Below are 23,726 nucleotides of genomic sequence, written 5' to 3' on the forward strand. Positions count from 1 at the left end.
ATGTTTAAGCTCTTGTCTTGCCTCGCTTGTTACTTGTTTGCTATGCTGCTTTGTTGCATATTTGTTGATTTTGATTGCTGTTTGCCCAACTTTGCGAAAGGTGTCGAATGCCCCGCACTGGCCAGCGTCAATTGGATCGGCCCACATCGTTTCGAAAACTATAAACCAGAGCAGCCACCGGTGCCTCCTCCACCTCCTCCTTCTCCTCTAGTGTCTGGTGCATAGAATGTCTAATAAGCACTCGCCTGGCACGTCTGGCCATCTAATTAGAAACGCTGATTCTGTCCACGCGGGCGGCTGCTGGACTGGAGGGGGGGATTTGAGTGCCAGAAAACAGATCCATATGGCAATCCATCGGCCATTCTATCGGTTATAATGCATGAGTGCATACCCTGCTCTAGATGTGGTTTTGAATCATTCATTTATGGTATTTTACAGGATTATAGCCCAATGCACAGTGGGCAAAAAAGCCTATCTAGCTGAAATAATATAATAAATAATACATTAATTATAAAAATATATTTTTAAGTCAAAAGGTAATAAAGAAGTTTTCATGGTGGATTTATTTTTTGATGACAGTAAAAATATAACAAAATTATTTCAATTTAAAATATGAATAGTGCAAATAATATTACCTATGTATAATGATTACCTTGTCTGCGAACATTGATCGAATAATAAAAAAAAAATTACCGATAGCCCAAATGGTGAATTTTTTTTTTAAGAATTTAACATAAAGAAGCTATGTATATTTAAAAATTTATTTTGTCCACTGTGCAGTGTTGCTAGAATGCATCCTAAGCTATCTTTCAATTGGCCAAAGAGATCCTTTGAATCCTTAAGCGGAATTCCCTTTGATTTAAACATAAATGTTTTTAATAATAATTAAAAAATAAACATAATATACATATTTTAAAGGCAGTACTAGAATTGTAGAAAATTAATTTAATTTAAATATGAAAATATATAATTTAAAAATGAAAAATATTTATTTGCAATATGAATAATATTTTAATTAAATATATCCATATTAATGTTAAAATGTATTTCAAAACACTTTCTTTTTCAAATTTCCACACCCCGAGAAGTGTAAAAAATATAATTTTTAGGGCTTTCATACTATTTACACCAGCCACTCCCCCAGCCGAAATAACCGATGGTTCCAGAAGGGTATGCTATCTAAGTGGACTTTGTGTGTCACTTCTGTGGTGCTCATTAAAAACGATTGAAACTTCCGCAAGTCGATGGAAGAATGAAAGAAGATGCTTTCAAAACGAAACAAAACCAAAAGCCAGAAACTACTCTATAGTATGATCCCGAACATATCATAATCACAATCGCAATCGCAGAGCGGAAAGTGTGTTTCTGGCTCACAGACATACATACAGTCGTTCCCGCTACCCTCTTTCACTCGCCTCTTTGTCATTCGCTATGGGTATTACTCATTCTGGGGTCTTTAATTGTGTTCCTTCCCATAAACAAAAACCCCGAAAAATTGAACGCAGAACCAGCAAAAAAACCTGACATTTGTACATATACAGACTCGTACATTCGGGTCTCTGTCTGTCTGTACCCGAGGATTTGCATACAAAGTCACAAAATTTTGATAAACAAAAAGATATTAATTGCTTACGCATACGATATCTACATACAGACACTGATATTCTCATGCGGGGCTCTGTGAGATACTGTAGTATCTGTGCTATGCTAATGCAGGAGTTTTAGCTGATAAACAGGCATCGACATGTGTACTATGTATCTGTCTTTTGGGTTTGGTGTCAGCCACATAATTAGTGGAAAATACTCATGGCTAGCAAGTGTCAGCAAATGTCATTTAATTAATCGATTTATAAAAGGTTTAGAGTCGCCTGATGTTCGTCTTTTCAGTCGAAGAGTGAGCAAAAAGCCTTGTAAGTCCGTAAAGGACCAACAAAAACTGTTTCATTTTTTCAAAATATTATCAATGATGAAGGATACACTTTTGCATCTGCAGAAACCAATCTTCAAAGCACTTTTTCCACTTCTCTGGGAGAGAATATCCAAAGATGGGTTTTTCGTTTATCGTTAAACGATCTAAAACGCAACCCTAGAATATAGAGCGCCGAGCACGATTTTCCCAAAAAATACCAAACTTTTGAATGGTAGAGGCATTTGTGACGTGGCTATACTAAAAATAGAGGTACACGTGCCTTAACATTAAGATACCCGAAACACTTAAAGTATTTTTCTCTATAGAAACAAGTCTCAATGGAAGAGGAGGAATAATACAATAGAGAAAGACTAGAAAATGTAGATAGTTCAACCAGACAGAGAGTTTAAAACACGCCTTGAAATCGTGTGATTGAAAAACTCAAACCAAGAACTATACGAATTATAGAGAAAAAGTGTAGAAGTAAGGACTGGACACTTGACCGATTTGTGTCGAGAATATTTACTTAGCAAGGTGATAAATAAACTGTTGAGCTGCTGATCTGCTGCTCCTCCCCCTCACAGCTAATTTGCAGCATTCAGGCAGAACACACAATGAAATGAAGTACAAAAAACCAAAAAACAATTGCGACAAACAGCACGGAAAAAATAAAAGGCAATAACAATAAATCTGGCAGCGGCAACAAAAGGAGGCAAACCGAAAACGATTCACGGGGACTGTCTGAAAATCAGCGAAAACAACTTTTTAAATAAATAAATTGTGTCTAAACTGAAATTTAGACGAGTGCCGCACAGATCACGGCGCAAGCCGCTTACGTGACGACCATTACATTACGTAAGGTGTTGCCACCGACAGAGGTCGCCACTGCTTTTGGGGGCGGTTTGGGGAACGGATTCAACGGATTTTGTTTGAAATTGATCGCCGCAGTGGGTGTTGTTTTGCAGCGCTTTTGTGCAAATTGCGGGAAATTAATTTGACAATTGTCCGGCGAGAAACAAAAACAACGACAACAAACGGTAGACCCGCAGCTACACCCACTCACCCCAAGTGCAAGGTCGACCGAGAAATCATGCATCCATGTGTATTTTTCAATGGGGGGAGGTATTTTTATCCATCCAAATAGAGCTCCTCGTCTGGAAACAAGTACATAATACACGAAATGGTTCTCGTGCTGCTTGGGCAGGGTCTTAAAACGTGTCGCGCGTCATGGAGCAGCGCCACTCGGTCGGTTGGCCTTTCCGGCTAAACACCGCGCTTAAGCTGAGACCACAAGATGGCCCTCTAAAGAATCATTGAATCTGTGAATTATGTCTGTCCTTTACAGAGCCCTTCCTGATCTTTGTAGCTGTATGATTTAGAAAGCCTACCCCCTGGAGATTCCACTGATCCAAAGAAAACTCTTGTATTTTTTCATTTTTCTAGAGCTTCCCCTAAGACGTGCTATTCCCACATTTCAACGGCGGAATGTTTGAGCGAGGGGCAAATAAAAATTCAATTCAATCAATTCAGAACTTTGACATTTGTCGCTTGAAGAGCGATACCCATTTCTATGCCACGCTTGGTCTTCGCGTTTTCTTGGCAATGCCATGCCGTAATATTTATACGAGTATATGTACTATATTTATTTATTTATTGAGGGCAATTGCAGCGCTTAATTCAATTTGATATGATACCCGTAATTTGCTCAACATCTTCTCAGCACTTTGCATAGCCCCAGCCCACGGGCCAGTATTGCCTTACTTTCAGCATAAATTTGCAATGTTTGTGTAATTGTGGAATTGTTGGAATACTCGCGCCGTGGTCCCCGCCTCGCGATTAGAGCATTCCATTCCATTGCAATGCCCCATTCGGAAAGGGAAAATATTTCCAGTCTCCGGAACAAAATAAAAATTGAACTTCAATATATATCCACTAATGCTACTAATCGTTTTTCAAAATTTCCAATAAGAAAGTAGATATATTTTGGGTTTTTGTGGACTTCAGTTCCAGCGTTCCTTTAAAAAGGCCTCCGCCCAGCTTTCGAGTGACGTATAACCTTAAGTTATCCAGAATAACGAGTGATAAATGCGACTTGTTTGTCACCGACTTTACTCAGAGATCGATTTACGTAATCGTTAAGTCACCAAATAATTTAATTAATGGAAACGCTAATCATATTTATTGGGCCAGACGTGCAGCCCCCTTTTGGGGCGCTGAATGGGTGCCTGTTTTAAGAAATCATCACGTATAGAGGGTCTCCCTTTTGAAGATGAGTCTCTGTCCGTATTCCTCTCTGAAAGTCGGTTGGTTTTCAGATGGGGTAGCCCCCAGGTAAAACAAAGTTCTGAAGATAATTCTGACGAAATGAGCAGATGGGTCAAAGACCATTAGCACCCAGAGATCGTTCTGGGACCCGTTCCGATGTTTGCTGAAAGTCAACAAGTTTCGGCTGGTTGTCGTCAGTAAAAAGGTGGAACCTGCACCTGCACCTGCACCCGCTCGCCGTGCCACTCCACCGCGAGAACCTTTGAAGTTTCGACAACTGTTTTTTTGTCGTTTGGTTCTGTAATTGCTTTTGGCGCACCTCGATAAGAAAACGGTCTTTGATTTTCCTTGTTTTATTCTGTCGTTTATTTCCGCATGAAATGGAGTTGTTCTTGAATGAATACAAACGATAAATCTTAGAAGAAAATCATCATGTTTTCGATTAATTTCGTACAATTATAATTAGGCATAAGAATATGGAATTGAAATTGAAACTTAGCCTAAAATGACAAACATTATGTTTCATTGTATTTTTTTTTTTTTATTTTGTTTGTTTGTTTTTTTGATTGCTTTCCGATTTTAACTGTCTTTAAAATATTGCCTTTGAGTCTTTCATTTGTTGCTTGTCTTTTCCATGAACTTACATTTAGTTTTTTTATGTATATATATTTTATATATACTATATTTTTGTATATTGTATAAATATATATAGATTTTTCTCCGTTCCTCCTCTCATTTATGGATGATTTATCTTGTGATTGTAAAAAAAATTGCGCTAAACTAAATAAATGCTACCAAAAACATGCAAAAAAAAAGGGAAATCTTAATAAAAATTATGAAAAATTACTATTACTAATTGCTGGCGAAAATTGCTAAATTATATGTGTAAAAATTGAAATAGAATATATAATATATGGTATTGTATATTAGTGTTATCAATAGGGTTCTCTTTATGCTGGCGTTTCTTTACTACTTGTAAATTATTGTTATTTTTTCGTGGATGTATATATCCGTATGTTTTTGTTTTTTTTTTTTGTTTTTTGTTACTTTTTTAATTTTTGTGTTTTTGTTTTAGATGTCTTAATCAATGATCACAACTCTTAGCATAAATATTACTCGCATGTGGCATTCGTAAATATATATTGTATGTCTCTTCGTATGTATAAATATCTGTGTAATTGCTTATTAAAAATATATTATATATGCATGGATGTGTATGTATATATCTCTATCCCATAACTTAATTCGTTAGCTGCGGCTCCTCGACATATACAATATACAATATGGAATATAGTATATAGTATAGTTGAAAAATGTCCTTTGTCCTGTCTTTTATGGATTTCGCCCAGGGGGCATGGGGGCTTCGGAACATACATACATACATACATGCAAACATACATAAATTCTGATTGTCGTGCGCCCTTGGGGGCAACCCCCAGCCCCTGGGGCTCGGCTAGTATTTGTTACATTCATTTGTGTACTATTATTATTATTCATATTTCCTTTACAGCAGTATACGCTTCGCCCTCTCTCCAAACTCCAAACTGCATCCCATTCCATTCATCATGGAATTCGTTGATATGTGTTCAATTAGCTCGAAAGGCCTCGTCTACATTGACATCCAGCGACTTGGAGAGTCCTTATTTAACCTCATCTTAATCCAATCGGCTGCGTGAAACTGCAAAAAGAAATGAAGTACATATATAATAGTGCTAAATCATACTCTGGGGATTTATATGGGTTTAACCTATTTTTATGACAAAATGATAGTGAAAGCTTCTTCAAAGAGCAGCAGATAAGATTATACAATTTGTTTGATGTAGCTTTTAGGTTTATGTTGGTGGTATAAACCTTTGAGATCCATTCCTAAATAATCTTTTTTTGTAGCTCCAATAATAATATCCTTGATTATAATACATTACTATTACTAATCGTACTATCATCCTTTTGATGGATGGTGCACAAACACCATCTGTATCTGGATCTGTACTCATTCTCTCTTTTTCAATACATCTGCCAGGAATGATAATCGCACAGCTGTTTTACTATCTTTACATTCCATTCAAAAAAACAAACCTGCGACTAAAGGGAAGCAATAAATCTATAAATCATACTCGAACCTCCATTGTTCTCAGATAATATTCGCAGACGTATGGGATATGTATGGATTTTCATCTACGACAAGTAAGGGGCATTCTTCTTCGCGTTCTCATGCTCTTTGCTAATTGAAACCAATTAATGCAATTAAAAGCCCATAGAAATGTATGTGCGAAGGAGAGGGAAACAAATTAAGTGCGTGCGTAGTAAATTTAATATAAACAACAACAACAAAAAAAAACATAATAAACAACTGCTCAAGTTCTCCGACTATGGGATACCTGGATACCTTCAGATTTCCTTCACTTTTATAATCTGGAAGTGTTGTAACCCAAGCTGAAGTGCAAAAAATGCCAAAGCGATGCATATATTGAATTATTCTGGCTTTAATTGTCATCCGATAGACAGCCCCATTGTCTACATCGTAGTCAAAGTTCTCTAAAGCACCGGTATACCCTAGCTCTCCAATGATTGCGGGGTATACCACAAAGCAGAAAGCATTTAATGGAGACCAACAGCTTTTCGCGTGTCTGTTTCTCATTTCATTCATATTGACTCGATCAGGGAAAGGCTGTTGAGGCCATGTGGGGCTGTGGGGCTGTGGTGCAGTGGGGGGGAGGGGTGGTTGGATGTGTAGGTGTACTGAGTGTGATAGAGCGGTCCGGTGCGGTCCGGGCCGGGCCGGACCATTCATTCATTCATTCATTGATATCCCAAATTGGCGGTCACACAGATACGATGTACACATACTTGTACTAATATGTGGAGAGGGCAAGACAAAAATTTCATTCGCTTATTTGTTGATTATGATGATCATCAAAAGCTGTTGAGGCTAAACAGCGACAGAGACCCCGAGACGAATTGTGTATGAGTGTGTGTCTGCTATCATTAATGAAACTACAGTCCGGCACGGATACGGACACGGGCCTGCTCTGGAACTGAGATCTTGTGATCTTGTGATCTTTTCTGATCTCCAAGCGAATGAAAATGTGTGCTAATTGCAACACTTTGTCGCCAATCAACAGCAACATCAGCCTCAACAGCCTCTTTTCTGCCTGACTGTAGCTATTGTATATCTGTATCTGTATCTGGTATCTTATCATAACTTTGTTCCTTTTTTGGAACTCTCCCTCTCTTTCTCTCTCTCTCTCTCGCTCTTTTGAGAACCACGTTTCTTTCGATTAGATAAGTGCAATACTTAGTGGGAGCTGTCACGTAAGCGACCACGACCACACATATTGCCCCACTTCTAATTGGCATTGCATGTCGTCTCAGAGAACGGAGAGCCGACAACGAAATGTGCGCAGACATTGAGTAACTAAATGCTGATTACGGCCAGACGAATGGACGAACGGAGACCCGATAGGGAGGTAACATTGAGTTGAGTTGAAATTGAGGAAAAATATAACCAATTTGAGATGGTAACGAGAGCTTGAGATAGTGAGGAGCGAGAACAAACAAACGGTACACAGATAACGGTAACGAGAGCCTTAGCGAGGAGAGAGAAATGTAACTAGAGATGGAAAAGTATAACTAGATATCATGGAATCAGCCGCGTTTCATGAGATAAATAAAAGGTTTAAAAGCAATGTGAGGGAAACCGAGCAGTCTCAAAGGTCTCACAGTTAACATATGTATATGTATGTACATCCCAACAGCCCCGACAGGTTCGACCATCCACAGGGTAGCCGAAAGAGAAATGCCAAATGCCAGATGAAGTCGAAGTCGAAGTCGAAGTTGGTAAGAATCTTTTGCCTTGTTGGCAATGATCTTTCCAGCTACTATCTGCTGGTCAAACTGGTTTTCCCTGTTCCTTTCTATGAAATTGTGTGTGTGTGTGTGTGTGTGTGGTAGTGGGACAGAGCTAGAGATGGCTACGATGGCTGTTGCGCATGCGCAGTTGCCGTCTCGTTTTGACTTTAAGGGAAATCAAGTGAAGACCCAAGCCAAAGCCAGACCTGAAGCCAGAGCCGGTTGTTGCTGCTTGGGTTACGCTTAAATGAGCGCGTAAGACCAGAAGAACTTCTCTGTCTCTCTCTCCCACTCTCTCTCTCTCTCTCTCTGTCTCTCTATGTAAAAGTGATTCTTTGCTGTATTGGAAAACATTGTTTTTTTTTTTATTGTCGTTATGAAGATCTCGCATAGTTCGTTCGCTTGTTAAGACTAAAGATAATGGTTAAAAAAAAAATGGTGGGTGTTGATGGTTTCCTTTTGTTTTTTGAAAAACAACAATTAACGCATGGATGGATGCATAATCGTAATCATAATCAAAGTTTACAATCAATTGAAAGGTTTATCAACTAAATCACTACGAACTAATGTCTTTCTTTTGTCTTAAGATCGATGGAGGGTTCGGTTTTGGGGTTTTGGGAGTTGGAATGGGAATAGGAATATGTATATGTAAACGTTAAAGATGGAGCTTTCTTGTGTGTGTGTGTGTGGATGTGTGTGGGTGTGTGTGTGGGGGACACTTACTGGCACTCTGGCACACTGCCACGCCCACTCCTTGAATGGATGAGCACCTCGGTGTCGTTCTTTTTCTCGTCCTCGTCCTGATCTTCCATCTTCGTCTTCGTTTTCGTGTTTGTCATCGCTTAGATTTTAGGCATCGAATGGTCGCTTGTGAGCACTTTGCTCATCGTCGACCATTTCGCGCGAGAGATCGGATATCACCTCCTTGTAGATGAGTGGATCGATGTTCTTTCCCAGCTGGTAGAGCAGGAACCAGTCACCGATGTTGCACTTGTTGGCCACTTGCTCGACCTCCTCGCTCTCGGCCAGGCGGGAACGGGCGCGGAGGAGCAGGTGACGGAGCTTGGGGCCGGCAACGACGGCGATGCGGTAGATGAGCGAGATGCCCGATAATATGCTGAGGATGATGAACCAGAACCACAGGAACACGTAGATCTTCTCGTTGACAATGTTTAACGGCAGCACGCACAGTCCGTCGAACTTCTGCACATCGCCGGAGGGACCGTATTTGTGGAACGTACACTTCGTGACCTTTGGAAAGACCCGCGCCATCGGATCGATGCGCTCATCGGGCTCCATTTCGGTGAACTTGAGCACATCGCTGCCGTATGTGCTGAACTCGCCGTCGAGGAAGAAGTCCACAAAGTAGATCTGTCCAATCACATTCACAAAATTGAGGGCCTCGCAGACGAAGAAGCGGAAGGCGTAGAAGTTGTGCCGATTCAGATTGCCAATGAAGTAGTCGACGAGGATCTTCTTGCGATCGTTTTTGCACTCATCGTTCACGATCGGGCTGTTCAGGTCCATCACGAGCATCTTGAGACGTCCGCCCTCCCACGACTTCCATAGGTAGCGCGGCACGTAGAAGAGTATCGCCTGGAAGAAGAGCACAAAGCACACCCACTGGTAGTACTTGTGGTACTTGACCGCATCCTTCCCCTCCACATGGGAGCCAACGCCCGGCTGGACCACATCCCTGCCGGTCACACCGGTGAGGCGTTCCGGGACTGTGAATGTCGAATAGATCCAGCAGTAGGTGTCCATCACACCCAGGGGTATCTCGTCGACGATGCAGTCGATCGGATCCCCGATATACTGGCGAGATGTCACCAGCAGGGAGAAGGCGATCAGGATGATCACGGTGGCTTTGTAGTGCATCCGGAATACATTGTTGTCGATGCACACCTGGTCGATCTTCAGCAGGCCCTTAACGGAGCCGAATACGTCAAACATGTTGCCGTTGGTGTTGTCTCTGCTGCGTTAATAATGCTCTTGCTGTTGATTTGCCTTCTTTTACCGTTCGTTCTTCCTTTGACTGATTGCCGTTTGCCGATTGCCGAGCTGTTTCGTTTACGGCTTGTTGTTGCTGCTCTTGCTTATGGCCTGCTGCTCACTTGTCCAACATAACTCTTCAGTCTCCGGCCCAAGAATAATGCACATCAAGCGAAAACAGTAAAAAAAAAATATTCTTAATTTGTGTGTATGTGTTTGTTTGGTGGTGTGCGCCTGCGTCTGGTTCTGGGCACGATCAACAATTGGTCTTGGATTTGGTCACACAGGCGCGCTCTTGTTAGATCCCCCAGCGAGCTTTCGGCTTCGGCGGAGTCTTCGGGTGCGAACGCTCTCAAACACACGACGGACAACGCGACAATCGTACTCGTTAACTCGAACTCAAACTCAAACGAAAAGCGCGGGCGGTCGGGTGGTGGTGCTGTGGTGGCGGTGGCGGTAGCGGCGACGACGACGACAACGGCGACGGCTGGCGGCGGTGTTACCCAGGTAGTATAAAACGCCGACACAGCAGCGGGCACTAAAGCGTACACTTCGGATATCGGTTTTCGTCTGAGAGCCCAAACTGGAGGGCAGTGTTTTCTCTGCCCGCGTTTCGTTTTGCCACGGAGAGAGAGGGCAGAGCGAGAGCGAGAGCGCGCTCCGCTTGAGTCATTTTAGTGTCCCTCTTACTCGCAGCATTATCGCGGCTGGGGGAACGACCACCAAACACCCAGTTATGCTGTACAAAAAGAGAGTGAGAGAGAGAGTGAGAGCGCGGCGCGTGAGAGCCGGGCAGGTAACTTGTGCTGTTATGGGGTGGATCTTGTTTGAGTCGCCACTCAATCTCTCTCCCGCTCAGGCCAGACTTGTATTTGCTCTTGTGCATGTTGGGAGAGGGAGAGAGAGCGCGTGCTAAACATGATTTAATGGACGCATCGGCATGGAAGCTGTGCTCCCAAAAAGGGTGACAATTCACTTCAGCGGGGGGACTGGGCGCGAGGAAGGGCGACGTGACTCACTAGTGATGCCACCACATGATGGTCCTTTGAAAGTGAAGCTAAAAGAAATTGCAGCAGCTGCAGCTAATTATCCACTGGCCTGGCTTGAGTGATGTGGTGGCAGCCAGGAAAGGAATGTTATTTGTGTGCCAGTCTGGCAACGCCGCCGCTCTTGATGTTGCAACTGCAGTTGAGCATCTCTGTTGCGCTCCCTCTCAGCAACAGCATCCCATATTCCCATATTCGAAACATTTTTTGTGTGTTGCTGTGTGCTGGTGTTTGTGTTTTCTTTGCAGTGCGACAAGTTCTTGGAACCCGTGCAGTACAATGGAGTTGGTTGTGTGTGGATGCTGGAGTTGTTTGAAGTTGGAGTTGGGGTTGCAGTTGCAGTCAACAAAGAAACAAGTCACCAAGAGATACATAGGAGATGGCCAGGGAGCGAACCGTATGGAGCAGGAGAGCAAAGTTGAGACAAAGGCTAAGAGAGGATGGAACCCGGCTTTCACTGCATTTCTATAGTACTTTGAAACACACTCACGCACACGCACACACACACACACACCCAAACAGACACACACAGGCGCTGATTATATCCAACGATTTATTTACCTGTATGTCCCAGGCATTGAGTATGGAAGGAAACGTGATTAGAGCGACTCTCCCATGGTATACTACATTTAGCGGGATTTTCCCCTGAAGCATAGAGGCAGACAGACAGAGACAGAGAGAGAGGCCGAGCCTCGACGACTACCTGTTACACTCGTTCTCGTTGATGTTGCTCTCCTTCTCATTGTTGGTATTTTTACCTTTTGCTTTGTCTTCTTTCGTTTGCCTCTTTACCTGTTTCTTCTTTCTTTCGAGTCCGACACCGTCCATAAATTCCGAAACCCAGCGCCAGACGACCCATCGTTAGGGTCCACGACACTATTGAAACTATCTTAAGTTTTAAATTAAGAAATCCAATGGCTTATCTATATCATAAATGGTGTTATATATAGTGTACACATGGTATGTATACACATAGCACTATACATTCCTTCAAGAGCATTCATTTGATTGTACAAAATAATTAAAACGAACATTCGATGTCGTAATAGCTGGCCATATTCGGGGCCACTAGCAGTATAAGTAGCTGCTAGAATGCTGATAAGGAATGATAAGGGTGCTCTTTCATGACATCACAGAACTTCAAAAACTCAGATCTGTGGAGGAAACGTCTGTACAGAGGAAACTAGAGAGAGAGAGAGAGAGACACACATTTCAGACATTATTAAGTACTATTTTATCAAGATCTCGATAGATCTGATGAGTAAACTTCCACAGATAGGCTCAGAAGCGAGCAAGAACACAACCCAGAAATCCTAGAATCCTTTTTCAATTAATTATATTTTATGTATAAATATATTTTATTCATTAAGAGGTTTCCTTGATTCCGCAGCTTACGAAGTATTTACTTTTATACTCTCTATTAAAATCGATAAAAAATAAATGTTTTTCACATTCGCAAATGAAATAAAAACTTTTTTGGTTTGCATTTTTGCCTTTGATTCCGATTCTATTCTAAACTTGGAATTAACTGAACCTAAAGATATGGTTAGGTCTGAGCTTATACTTTTCCTTTCAGACGCAATCAAGAAGCCACTTCAACTCCAACAAGTCGACAACTTGATTAGCAATTAGCCAAATTTTGGATCGTATTCGTTTCAGTCCGACCCAAAACCCGCGTAGTGCTCAAAGAACGGGGGCAAAACATGAGAAATGAGTCCTCCCATTAGGCGTACGGCAATTAATAATGATTGCCGTCAACAACCTGAGAGACGAGCCAATAAAAATCAGTTATAAAACCATTAAGTCGATACACAAGCGGACATACGAGTGAGTAGAAGATACATTGCTGATACGGCTACTGTCCGGGCTATAAATAGCCCCAGAAAAACCGCAACGAACCGAATCGAAAACCAAACCCGAGACCGAAGCCTTAATTGTCTAACGCCCGTGTATCAATCAGATGGAATGGGGGCTCCCTATCCCCCCATTCTCAAGTTTCGCACAAGTGTTCAAAGGAGAAAATGGTATCGTATAAGACTCGCTCGATTGTAAATTTCCAAAATATATGATGAGAACGACAACATTTCACATGATTTATGGTTTATCTCTACTTCAGTCTGTGATTTCTTTATTAATTGACCAATTGCCGGATCTTAGTCATCCATCTACGTGAGGAGCCCAACGAATGTCGGACAATCATCCAAGAAAATTCCCCGAAAATTCTCTGCGTCACTATATTAAAATCAAGCTACGCCTGCGCTGAGCCTCTCTCTCGCTCTCTTGGTTTTTGCACACTCAAGAGGAGCTCTCTAAAAAGACAGTGCTGTTGGGCCTGCCAATGATCCACTCTCTCGCCGCTCCCTCGGTTTGGCTATCTTATAGATACTTGGATACACTCGTACTTTGTTTTGTTTGCCTAATCAGTTTCTCGTGTCGGCGTCGCTTTGAGTGCAGCGCCACCATTAAAGCCATCGAATCAAGTTCATTTCGCATACGATTCTCCATTAAGCCCTATGAATAATTGGCAACAGGTGGCGATTACCCCAAAAACGTCTTCGAGGTCTTCTTTTTCGTGCGGGGGAAGGGAGCTAATGGCAAAAGGTATGCTCTTGAAAACGTTTATCAATCTAAGACCCCTAGAAATGTATATTCTCCAAAGGTCAAAGCCAAGGAATCGTGAAATCATGGAACTTTATACGCATTACTCCTACGACAGGTAATGTGGTTCATTTATTGAATATTCTATGAAAATTTGAGAGCAGTATTCCTTTCAACGGATACAAATATTCTGAGAAGAAAAAGTACCTCGCTTATAACTCATAGCTCTTAATTTTAATAAACATGTTAAATTTAAGGAGAAAATAAATTGAAATTTAAATAACATGAATTCAGCTCAACAAACAACTGAAATACGAGTATTACCGGGCAATAATGCATACCATTATTATAGATCAAAGAAAGAATAATTTTCCAATAAATAAAGCATACCATTATTATTAAAGATAAACAAAACTTTGGCTATTGGTACCAGAAGATGCATCTGTCCACCGACAACAAATAAATTCTAAAGTAAGGATGCTGTCTTCACAGGCACACGGGGCTCGACATCAAGATACCCGGCAATCCATTTCTGTTGTCTAATCTGGATAAGGACCATTCCTGGATTCAGAAAGGGTATATCAGTTTTAGCGCTCACTAATCACCTGGTCAATCGCATTCTTCAAATGCAAAGCATTGTGCAATTTTTATTAAATAAAAGCTCGTACTTTCATTTTTTCAGCAGAGTATTGTTGCAACGAATGCGAACACGATTATTGCCTATGAGGTGTAATTGTATCTGTGACTGAGGGTAATGTGTTGATCGCCTTGCTTGAATGGCTTGAATTTCGATTTCATTGCGGTTTGCTTTATTCAAATTTCAATGCGAAAATGCCAATGGAAAAAAGATAAATAACAATACGAGTATTAGGCAATTGTGTTAATGAAGCAACTGATATTTGAATATGAATCAATGAACTTTCGCTGAACCAAAAAAAAACCAAAACAAATTTTCCAATGAAACCCAAGAACCGGAAAAGGCAATATCATAGCCAGTCAACCATCTAAAAATGTGGCAATTACTAACACGATTTCATAGAGAGAGAGAGAGTCACTGCTCATGTTTACGCATTTCCATTCCCGTCTCTATCTGTACGGCTGTACGGGTATCTTATCCGGCAACGTTAGACTCTTAAGCGCTTAAGTAATAAGCACAAAATATGAATTCGTCGTAGTCGTTGAGCTATTTAGATAAGCGTCAGCAAAGATACAGATAGAGATACATCTGATAGCGTGGGGATCTCAAACGACATTCCACCCAAAAAAAATAATAATAAATAATAAAACCAAATGAAACGAAACGAAAAAGAAAGCACAACCTCATAAAAAGGAAAATGAAGACTAGACCCTGACTGGTTGTCTGTCTAGCGATAAGATTGTCATTTCATATAAGATTAAAGAGAACAGACGGAGACCTCCACCTGTCCTGCCGAGAGTCATGCGGTTATGACGAACTCCGATATGAAATCTTTTTCAACGCAAACAATCGAGTAATCCTCATCTTAAGTTAAAGAACAACAGTCTGTGTTCTGTGAGTCCGTCACTGATCTGGGTCAACAGCTGCATTCCCCCCGTATCCACTGCTCCACAATTATTCACTTTCGGTCCCTCCATCCATTGGCATAGACAACATTGAATCGGAATTGCGATTGATAGCGGGGTTCTCTGATGCGGAGAGCTCTAGTTTACGGCGGAAACGGAGCTGCTCTGCTGGCACGAACCACGAATCGGGTGATTCACGAACTATGCGAAGAGAAATTCATTTTCATTGTGTCATTCGATTCCACTTTCATACTTTATTCTTTCATCATCGTCTCAAAATGTCCGTGGCGAATGTATGTTTATGTTTCGTGTCGATTCGTAGCGTATGTATGTATCAGTTCGCCTATGGGAAATTAGTACAACGGACTCGCAAGAGTACAGCATTACAGATCAGATGTGAATGTGAATCTTTCAATTGGATAATTCAATGATATATTCTTGGGGATCATTTCCTCATACATATAAGCATTATAGCCTTATTTTTTATGCACAAAATGAAAACATCTTGAAATGACATCTTTAAATGGCAAATGCCAATCATCCCCGGTCAAAACCAAAGTATTTGCGACTCCATAAATCCCCTTCTAATTATAGCTACCTACTATATTTTGTGTAATATCTTTCAACGTAGCTCAAAGAAATGTTCTGCATAAGATTAGTTTAATTATTTTTTACACCACGTGGGCTCAAAATTATTTCGGTTGAGTTATTTTCGAACATGATTAAATCATGAAACGTGTACCTATCATAGTCCTAGGGTGTTTCGTTTGAAGTCATATATCGTATATATTCCATAGGAACGATTTTCCATGTTAGCATCCTTCCATTGATTCGATCACAGCTTAGGAGCTTAGGGATCTTTATGAGGTGTGCATTGGAGGGAGGTGGATCGTATTCTTTTCTTAATTTCGTTTCTTTTTTGTTCACTCACTTTTGGGATTACTCATTTGGATTATTCTCTTTTCGGTTTTTTCCCAGCGGAGAAGATATTTTGATCAGGAATTCCACTTGCAAGCTACGTTCCCTCGCTCTCCTTGAGCGAATATCATTCGATAAGATAATCAGTGAGTGCTACTCGTAGTCTCTCCCCCAAAAACTCAATTAAATAGCCGAGTTGGCTCTTTGGCCGAAGTCTTATCGAAGGGGGAGGCTCTTTTGGGTGGGTCTTATTACCAAGAGAACTTGAGGAAATGGGTTCCCTCCCTGATAACGCAATCAGACGCCTCCACTCCCAGGCAGGCAGTCCAGCGCGTTACCGGAGCCGAAACAGTTTGCAATCCCCGACAGTGCGCGGACAACAGCAACGTTATGAGGAGCTAGGCCACAGCACACTCAACCCTCGACAATTCTTCAGAGACACCTCGTTCGAAACGCGAGAAAACCCCTTGTACTGTAATCGTAATCGGAGCTGAAAGGTGAAACTAGAACTAGATAACAGCTCCCACAATGCTGAACACATTCAGCTCGGTGAGGCAGTACCTCAAATTCGATATTACGCGGGTGATCATCGACAATATTGTCTTCAAGCTGCACTATCGCTGGACCTTTGTCATCCTGCTGGTGGCCACACTGCTGATCACCTCCCGCCAGTACATTGGCGAACATATCCAGTGTATATCCGATGCTGTGATTGCACCGGTGATCAATACCTTTTGCTTCTTTACGCCCACTTTTACTGTGGTAAGTACATCACAAGCCATGGCGATCTGAATCTAGGTAACATTCTATGGTTTGGGGCCTTCTCAAATGGTAGACAGAGATTTCGAACACGGGGGAATCATTTTGAAAGATTCAAAAATCTTTTTAACTAAAAAGTGCGATCTATTTCCATACTTCCAGGTGAAGCACTACAACAATACTGCCTTAAAGAATGGTGAAATCTTCTCGCCTGGTATCGGACCGTTCAATCAAAATGAGGATAAGATCAAGCGCCATGGCTACTATCAGTGGGTGCCGTTTGTGCTGTTCTTCCAGGCGCTCTGCTTCTATGTGCCGCACTTTCTATGGAAGAAGTGGGAGGGCGGACGGGTCAAGGCCTTGGTCTTTGGCCTCCGGATGGTGGGCCTCACCAAATACCTCAAGAACGATAGTCTGCGGATTGGCAAGCTGAACATACCCTCGATGGCGGAGGCCGATGAGCGGATAAAGGACATCCGTCGGACAATGATCGATCGCATGCGATTGAATCAGTCTTGGGGCGCACATTTGGTGTTTGCGGAGGTGCTCAATCTGGTGAATCTGCTGTTGCAGATCACCTGGACGAACCGCTTCCTGGCCGGAGAGTTCCTCACACTGGGCCCGAAGGCTCTGCATTCCCGATGGGTGGACGAGATGAATGCCTTGGATATCGTCTTCCCCAAGGTGACCAAGTGTAAGTTCTTCAAGTTTGGTGCCTCCGGATCACTGCAGGAGCACGACACCCTCTGTGTGATGGCCCTGAACATCATGAACGAGAAAATCTATGTGATATTGTGGTTCTGGTATGCGTTCCTGTTGATTGTCACCGTTCTGGGCCTAGTCTGGCGACTTCTGACGCTGTTCTTTTACAAAAAGTGAGTAGACGAGTACTCAACCCTTAACCCGTTCGATAACCCCATCCATCCTACAGCTTGACATTTACCCGCTGGTCCCTGTATTGGGCAAAGCCGGGTAGAGTGGACGAGAACGAGATCTCTGCGGTGATCGACAAGTGCAACTTCTCCAACTGGATGTTCCTTTTCTTTCTGCGCACCAACTTATCCGAGTTCCTGTTCAAGAAGATCATCTATCATCTGGCCAGCGAGTTCCCCGATCCCGATCGCGACAACGACATCAATGCGTATCGCGATCGTGCACCCCACTATCCGGACATTAGTGGCCTGGACACAACGGATTCTCCCCTGCTGCATCAGCGTCATCCATCCACAGCTCCGCACCAGCTTCCATCGACGTCAGGGATATCCACCAAACAGCCAGTCTGAACGGAATCAAAACCCGATTACGATTCCGAACCCGAACCAGAATAATTTATTCATTTCGATTAAAGCTAGGCAGTTAATTATTTCAAATGCTTTTTTTTATTTTAAATATATATATTTTTAAGTGTATGTATTTTTTGGTTCTTTTATTTTGTTTTCTTTTCTGGGGAGTGTAACAGGTTTTTGGATCTGGCCAAAATGGCCGACAAAAAAACTGTAATTTCGATTTCGGAATTTCAAATGAAAAAAAAAACCAGACACCTCCATTCGAGGGCTGTGAAACGTGGGCGTGGCTGACAGTTTTGTGGTTTTGGTGACCCACTTTATGGCCTGTTCCTACGCGGTTTTGAAAGTGTCTCCACCAAGCTATGGGCCCAGCCCAGTGAAGTTTTTATGGATGGTGTGTGCTTGGGAAATTTCAATGGATTTCCATCCAAAAGATCCAGAGATATTGTACTATGTATTCGTATGATTGCTGTGGTTTTCTCCACTGATAAGACCTGAAGCTTGTTTGTTTCCATTGAGATATCATATCCAATGATTTCCCATAGAAAACCTAAATAAATACCCATACAATCAAAGGCAAATAATGAATGGAAAGACCTTTTCTCCTTTGTCCCAATAAAAATATATCCGTTCCCCAGATTAAAAGATAATTGTACACAAAGATAAGAACACCTTTCTCTTGTCGGAGATGGCCCAAGGAGACTGATCCCTTTTTGCAGACCCGTAAATCCTTATAAAGTCATTGTATCTATAAGATACAAGCATGTGCTGTGTGAAAAAGCCAATTAGTATGAGGAGCCTCTGGTCTGACACATTTTTGCACTTACTTTTGGCATGTATTTCCAAATACGATGACGACTCTTGCGCCATACGCGTCGAGGTGTAATGGCAGGCTAGTTATGACACCTGCTTAGCACCAAGTGGAGAATTCGACGAGGCACTCGGACATTCGAATCTCTTGAGAAGTTGATTTGATGACAAGATTTCGCTTTGATAGTTTGCGGTCAATGTTAACTGGATTAGAATGGCTTGGATTGGATTGGATTGGAATGGAATGAGTTCGGGGATTATATTGGCCTGGGTTCATTCATTTTGGTCATGCAAAAGTTCAACTTTCGAAACTGTCCAAGTCCAATACGGGCCCCCAGATCGACTTCAAGATCGAGAACAAAAAAGAGTGTGCGATGGAGAGCCGATCAGGTTTACGAGTATCTTTTGTCTCTTCAGACAGACAGTCTCTGTCTCATTTTTTTTTATTCTTTTTGTATCGAGCCAAATCGAATCGAATCGAACGCTGTGTGCATATCAAGTGACTTCTTTCTTTCGCTTGCCTTAAAATCCCCAACAAAGCTGAAAACCAGCTCCTCGAATACTATATCAAATAATAAATAATGTGTTCAGCTTGCTCTCTGTCATGCACTAACAATCATGGGGTCAACTTACTATCCTGTCCAGATTTGCAATGATGTATACATATGTCTGATGTCTGTCATTAAAAATTTATATGAATAATAGCACTACAGAAAAATGTGCTACAGAATTGTTTGAGGAGAAAAAACTTGCTATTGTATTTATTATAAAGTGTTTTATATTTATATTAAAAACCTTTTTAATAAATTTATGCTCAAATCAAAGTGAATTCTATTTAATTTCTCTATTTGTGTAGAATATTTAATTTAAATATGGGTGTGCCAGTTTTTGTCCGAGTGTATAGACTTTTAATTGACTTTTTCCAAGCCTTTGCTATATCATTATATGGTAAAGAAATATTTTCAAATTTGTATAAGAGTACCTACAATAGTACTTAAACTGTTGTCAGTTATAGAAGCATCAAGGATACCCTGGATACTTCTACAACCAGATATAATTTATTTCTGAATTAATTAATCGTATAGCATCATTTAGAGTATTCTTTGCGGAGTAGGGTATTCATGTATCTGCTTCTATTTTGGGCTTCGTTTCTTTTTTATTTTTTCTTCGTTTGTTGTTGTTGCTGCTGCTGCTGGTGAATGACCGTTAACATTTATGAGATCGAAGTGGTTTTTTTTCCGTTTCTGTGTTGTTTCTCGGTTTCTCGTTTTTGGGCATCGGTCAAGATTACGTTTGATCTGTCTTTTGTTCTATTAAGTTGTCTTTGTAGCAGCGTTTGAGATCTTTTGGATTGGATAAGGGTGTATCTACATTAGAGGGAGCTAAAAAGCGATAGAAAGAGAGAGAGAGGGAGATCGATCCCAAGGCAATTTAATTAGGGATACGAAGACAGCGGGACTACCTTCAATTATCCAAATTGATGCGACAATTAACACTTTTGAACTTTTGCGGCTGTGGTGCCTCACCTTGGGAAATATTGGAGGATGACCTATAGAAGGGGATGGGCTGGGCTGGACTGGACTGGGAATTTGTTGCCAATAAATTGTATGCAATTGGAACACTTGTTGCATGCCATTTTCCATCCCAATCTTGGCATGCAAATTTATTTCAATTGCATTTAATTTGTGCGGATTAGTAGACACCAAGACACAAGGTGGGAGGGTGTTTCCAGGCTGGAAACTAGTCAGCCTACCAATTAAGAGTCACAATTTATAACGATTTATTAGCAATTTAGAAACGCTGAACTGGGGCCGGGCCTCATTTGCTATTCGAATTTTGACATATTTTGCAGCTTCCTTCCACGTGATTCGACGGATAACAAATACTAATTGCTCTCGGGGGGAATTGGGTCTATGGCGTATTGGGGACTGTAAAAGATTGGGTGGATTGGAATGGAGCACGAAAGGGATAGGGAATGCCGATATATAATAATTCGGGTATCAAAGATATAAACATGTACAAAAGGAATAGGAAATGTGCTCTTAAATGTCATGATAAAGGAGAAATACTGCAAGATTCAGTTTATGATATTCAATGGTATAAAGATGGCTAGTTCTTGAAGAAGATTTACATTGCGAATAGATAGATGATAAAGGAGAATACAGAATAAAAGTTATAATATATAATGGAACAGAATAAAGAGAAATAAAATGCAGAGATACAAAAAGGGTAGAAATCTGGCTCTGAAAACTGATAGGAAAATATTGACTTTAATAATTCACGAAATTGAAAGGGAATTCAGGGATTCAGATAAAGCATTTCCCTCCTTAATGGAAATTATATATACATATATGATGATTTTAGTAGGTAGGTTTAGATACATGTAATTCATTAAATGTGCGGAATATAGTGTCAAAGTATGTAGGAGTATTAATGGTATATAAGTAGATGGGATACATAGAATACAGAGCCCAGATGTGTTAAAGGGTAGGTTTTGGAGGGAACATACATATATAATAATCCCTTTATTATATGAAAAAGTTTTGGGTCATATTTCAACATATGTCTGACCGCCAAAGAGCACGTAAATAAATTATTGATAAATCGCGGCACCTCGAGGAAATTTCACTTGGAAGGTTGCAGGGGGCTTGTACATATGTATATATTTATAAATTAAGATTGAATTACTATAGTATACATATCCGCTAAAGTCTAGACGTCTAATATTTAAGTAAAGATGATATATCTTAATGTTTAGCAATGTAGATACTCTCCTACTTAAAAGTCTTAGAATGGAAATAGTTGTGGTACGTCTATCTATTGCGTTATCTTACATTTATCGCTGTGGTTACGACCCACCCTCCCCATGGAGCTTACACAAACCCTTACTCAACGAGGAAATTGAGGATTTTTGGGGAAAATCGCGTGTGAATAACCTCCATTGCGTCGTTTTCATTTTGAACAAACACGTGGGGGCAGACTGTCGGTTCTTTGTGTCCTTTGTGTTGTCATACTTTCGTGTCCTTGCTTCCGCAAATGACGCCAAAAATTTCCATCCACGAAAAGCATAGGTCAGTGCGAGTCGAGTGCAATTTGGAGTCGAGTGGAATGTGGACTTCGACTGAGTCGAGTTGAGTGAAAGTTAGAACCAGGAACAGGAAGCAGGAAGCAAGAACAAAGGATAAACTCGCTCTCTTTCTCTGTCTGTCTCTCTCTCTGTGTCTCTCCTTTTCTCTGTACTGAGAGATCAACCCCCGGACTAATGACGCAGCAGCCTCATAAAAACTGATTTTTCTATGAAATACCCAACATCATCCCATCATCCGAAATTCGTTTTCGTTTGCAGATTCAGATTCAGAAGTTCAGGTTCAAATGTTTATGCTCGGGGTTGTCCCGTCCCTATTCGGGGGTTGTTCCACACCAGCTCGGTCTCTCTCTGGACTGCTTGTGTGTGCTTAGTGTGGCATGTGGCATGTTTCGAATGTTGGAAATTTACAAGAATTTTCCAAATGCTTGTTGTCTGTGTCTGTTGTCTGGTCTGGAGTTTGTGCCTCGTCTGCATTTCGTTTTTGTGGCTATTTTGGTTGCGCTTGGCAGTGACCTTGAGCCAGCCATCGCATGTGTTGCCTGCTGCCAGATCTGCCCTCTACCATTGTATTCTATCCCCTATTCGTCCCGTCCCCCGGATTTCCAGCCTCAACACATCGCACATCGCCCATTGCCCTCCACCGATTCAACAAAGTTCTGTTTACACATCTTGTGTCTATCAGCTAAAACATTGTTAACCTTTCGCTTCATAGATTTTTATATATTTACATATACTACATACATATATAGTATACACATATAAGTGTTCACATTTCACAATCACAATCGGAAATAGGGACTTTTTGGAATGTTTGAAAACGGAACCAGTCTATGAAAAATCGAAGCGGCATACGAAAACGTAGAATAACAATATTATAAGATGTTAGAAACAGTATTCTGGCTTGAAAGGTATAATTATATGATTGAAAGAAAAACATATTTCACATCCAGACAAAAGTACTTACAAATGCCTAACCCTAATCATCTAACAACCGAAAATGTTGCATAATTTTAAACATAGTCGTATATTTTTATATTTTTTAGAAATAATTAGGGGTTAGCCCCTGGCAACCCCCCCGTCTCATTGGCAACAAAAAAAATACCCTCGATACCCTACTATTTGGCGGAATATTAATATCGGACTACGACGACGAACCAAAACTGGTTTTTGTCATAAAGATATTGCCCACTAAATGATCGTTTTGTTCAATGATGACACTTGGTTTTTCTTGAAGGATTGAACATTGAACAATTTTATGAAAAATTCTTACAACGAATCCAACAAAGTCTTTTGCGTGTTCAATGAATGTACAAGGCATGCTATTAAATCCAATTCAGAATGTTTTTTCATTCGACTATCTATGTATATTTATCTAACAGATAATAATACAATTACAAGCTATCTTCATTTAAAGGGAATAAGCTCAGAATGGGATTATCAAAATCGATCGAACTGTGAGAGTATTCAAGTCTTTGGTTCTCCATGTGATGGTAGACCATTCTTAAACAAACCTTAAAATGAAAATCTTTCATCCCATCGATAGGCCATGTCAGATTTCGATCATTTCTATATACTTACCTTCATTCCCGTCTGAATATTAGCTAAACAGTAGACCTATTTATACTATTTTTTTCTGTTTTTCCATTACAAATCTTTAAATCTTC

General features: G+C 40.9%; 2 protein-coding genes and 1 long non-coding RNA gene across 5 annotated transcripts; 2 read left to right on the forward strand and 1 right to left on the reverse strand.

Moving 5' to 3' along the window:
* Positions 1–4,516: 4,516 nt before the first annotated feature.
* Inx2 (innexin 2) lies at positions 4,517–10,611 on the reverse strand. Its single transcript, XM_001354879.4, has 2 exons — positions 8,747–10,611; positions 4,517–5,852 (listed from the first exon to the last, which is right to left on the reverse strand). Exon 1 carries the CDS (start codon positions 9,974–9,976, stop codon positions 8,873–8,875), a length of 1,104 nt encoding a protein of 367 aa, XP_001354915.1. The 5' UTR covers positions 9,977–10,611; the 3' UTR covers positions 4,517–5,852; positions 8,747–8,872.
* A 114-nt stretch (positions 10,612–10,725) lies between these two features.
* LOC117184471 (uncharacterized) lies at positions 10,726–13,948 on the forward strand. Of its 3 annotated transcripts, none has more exons than XR_004469848.1 (3): positions 10,726–12,021; positions 12,638–13,662; positions 13,721–13,948. It is a non-coding gene; the product is annotated as an uncharacterized lncRNA (long non-coding RNA). The 3 variants fall into 3 exon arrangements; XR_004469849.1 differs by having other exon boundaries at positions 12,638–13,085; positions 13,178–13,948; XR_004469847.1 differs by having other exon boundaries at positions 12,638–13,948.
* A 2,463-nt stretch (positions 13,949–16,411) lies between these two features.
* Inx7 (innexin 7) lies at positions 16,412–18,244 on the forward strand. Its single transcript, XM_001354878.4, has 3 exons — positions 16,412–16,881; positions 17,041–17,753; positions 17,810–18,244. The coding sequence occupies exons 1-3, from the start codon at positions 16,648–16,650 to the stop codon at positions 18,159–18,161; spliced, it is 1,299 nt and encodes a 432-aa protein (XP_001354914.1). The 5' UTR covers positions 16,412–16,647; the 3' UTR covers positions 18,162–18,244.
* Positions 18,245–23,726: the final 5,482 nt, after the last annotated feature.

The sequence above is a fragment of the Drosophila pseudoobscura genome, chromosome X (genome assembly GCF_009870125.1).
Source record: "Drosophila pseudoobscura strain MV-25-SWS-2005 chromosome X, UCI_Dpse_MV25, whole genome shotgun sequence".
NCBI lineage: Eukaryota > Metazoa > Arthropoda > Insecta > Diptera > Drosophilidae > Drosophila > Drosophila pseudoobscura.

What these genes read in the sequence shown, in the direction of transcription:
- Inx2 (XM_001354879.4), bottom strand. Translation starts at nt 9,976, where the DNA reads ATGTTTGACGTATTCGGCTCCGTTAAGGGCCTGCTGAAGATCGACCAG.
- Inx7 (XM_001354878.4), top strand. Translation starts at nt 16,648, where the DNA reads ATGCTGAACACATTCAGCTCGGTGAGGCAGTACCTCAAATTCGATATT. An exon ending in TTACGCCCACTTTTACTGTG is followed by an intron (nt 16,882 to 17,040) that starts GTAAGTACATCA and finishes CCATACTTCCAG; the next exon opens with GTGAAGCACTACAACAATAC. An exon ending in ACGCTGTTCTTTTACAAAAA is followed by an intron (nt 17,754 to 17,809) that starts GTGAGTAGACGA and finishes TCCATCCTACAG; the next exon opens with CTTGACATTTACCCGCTGGT.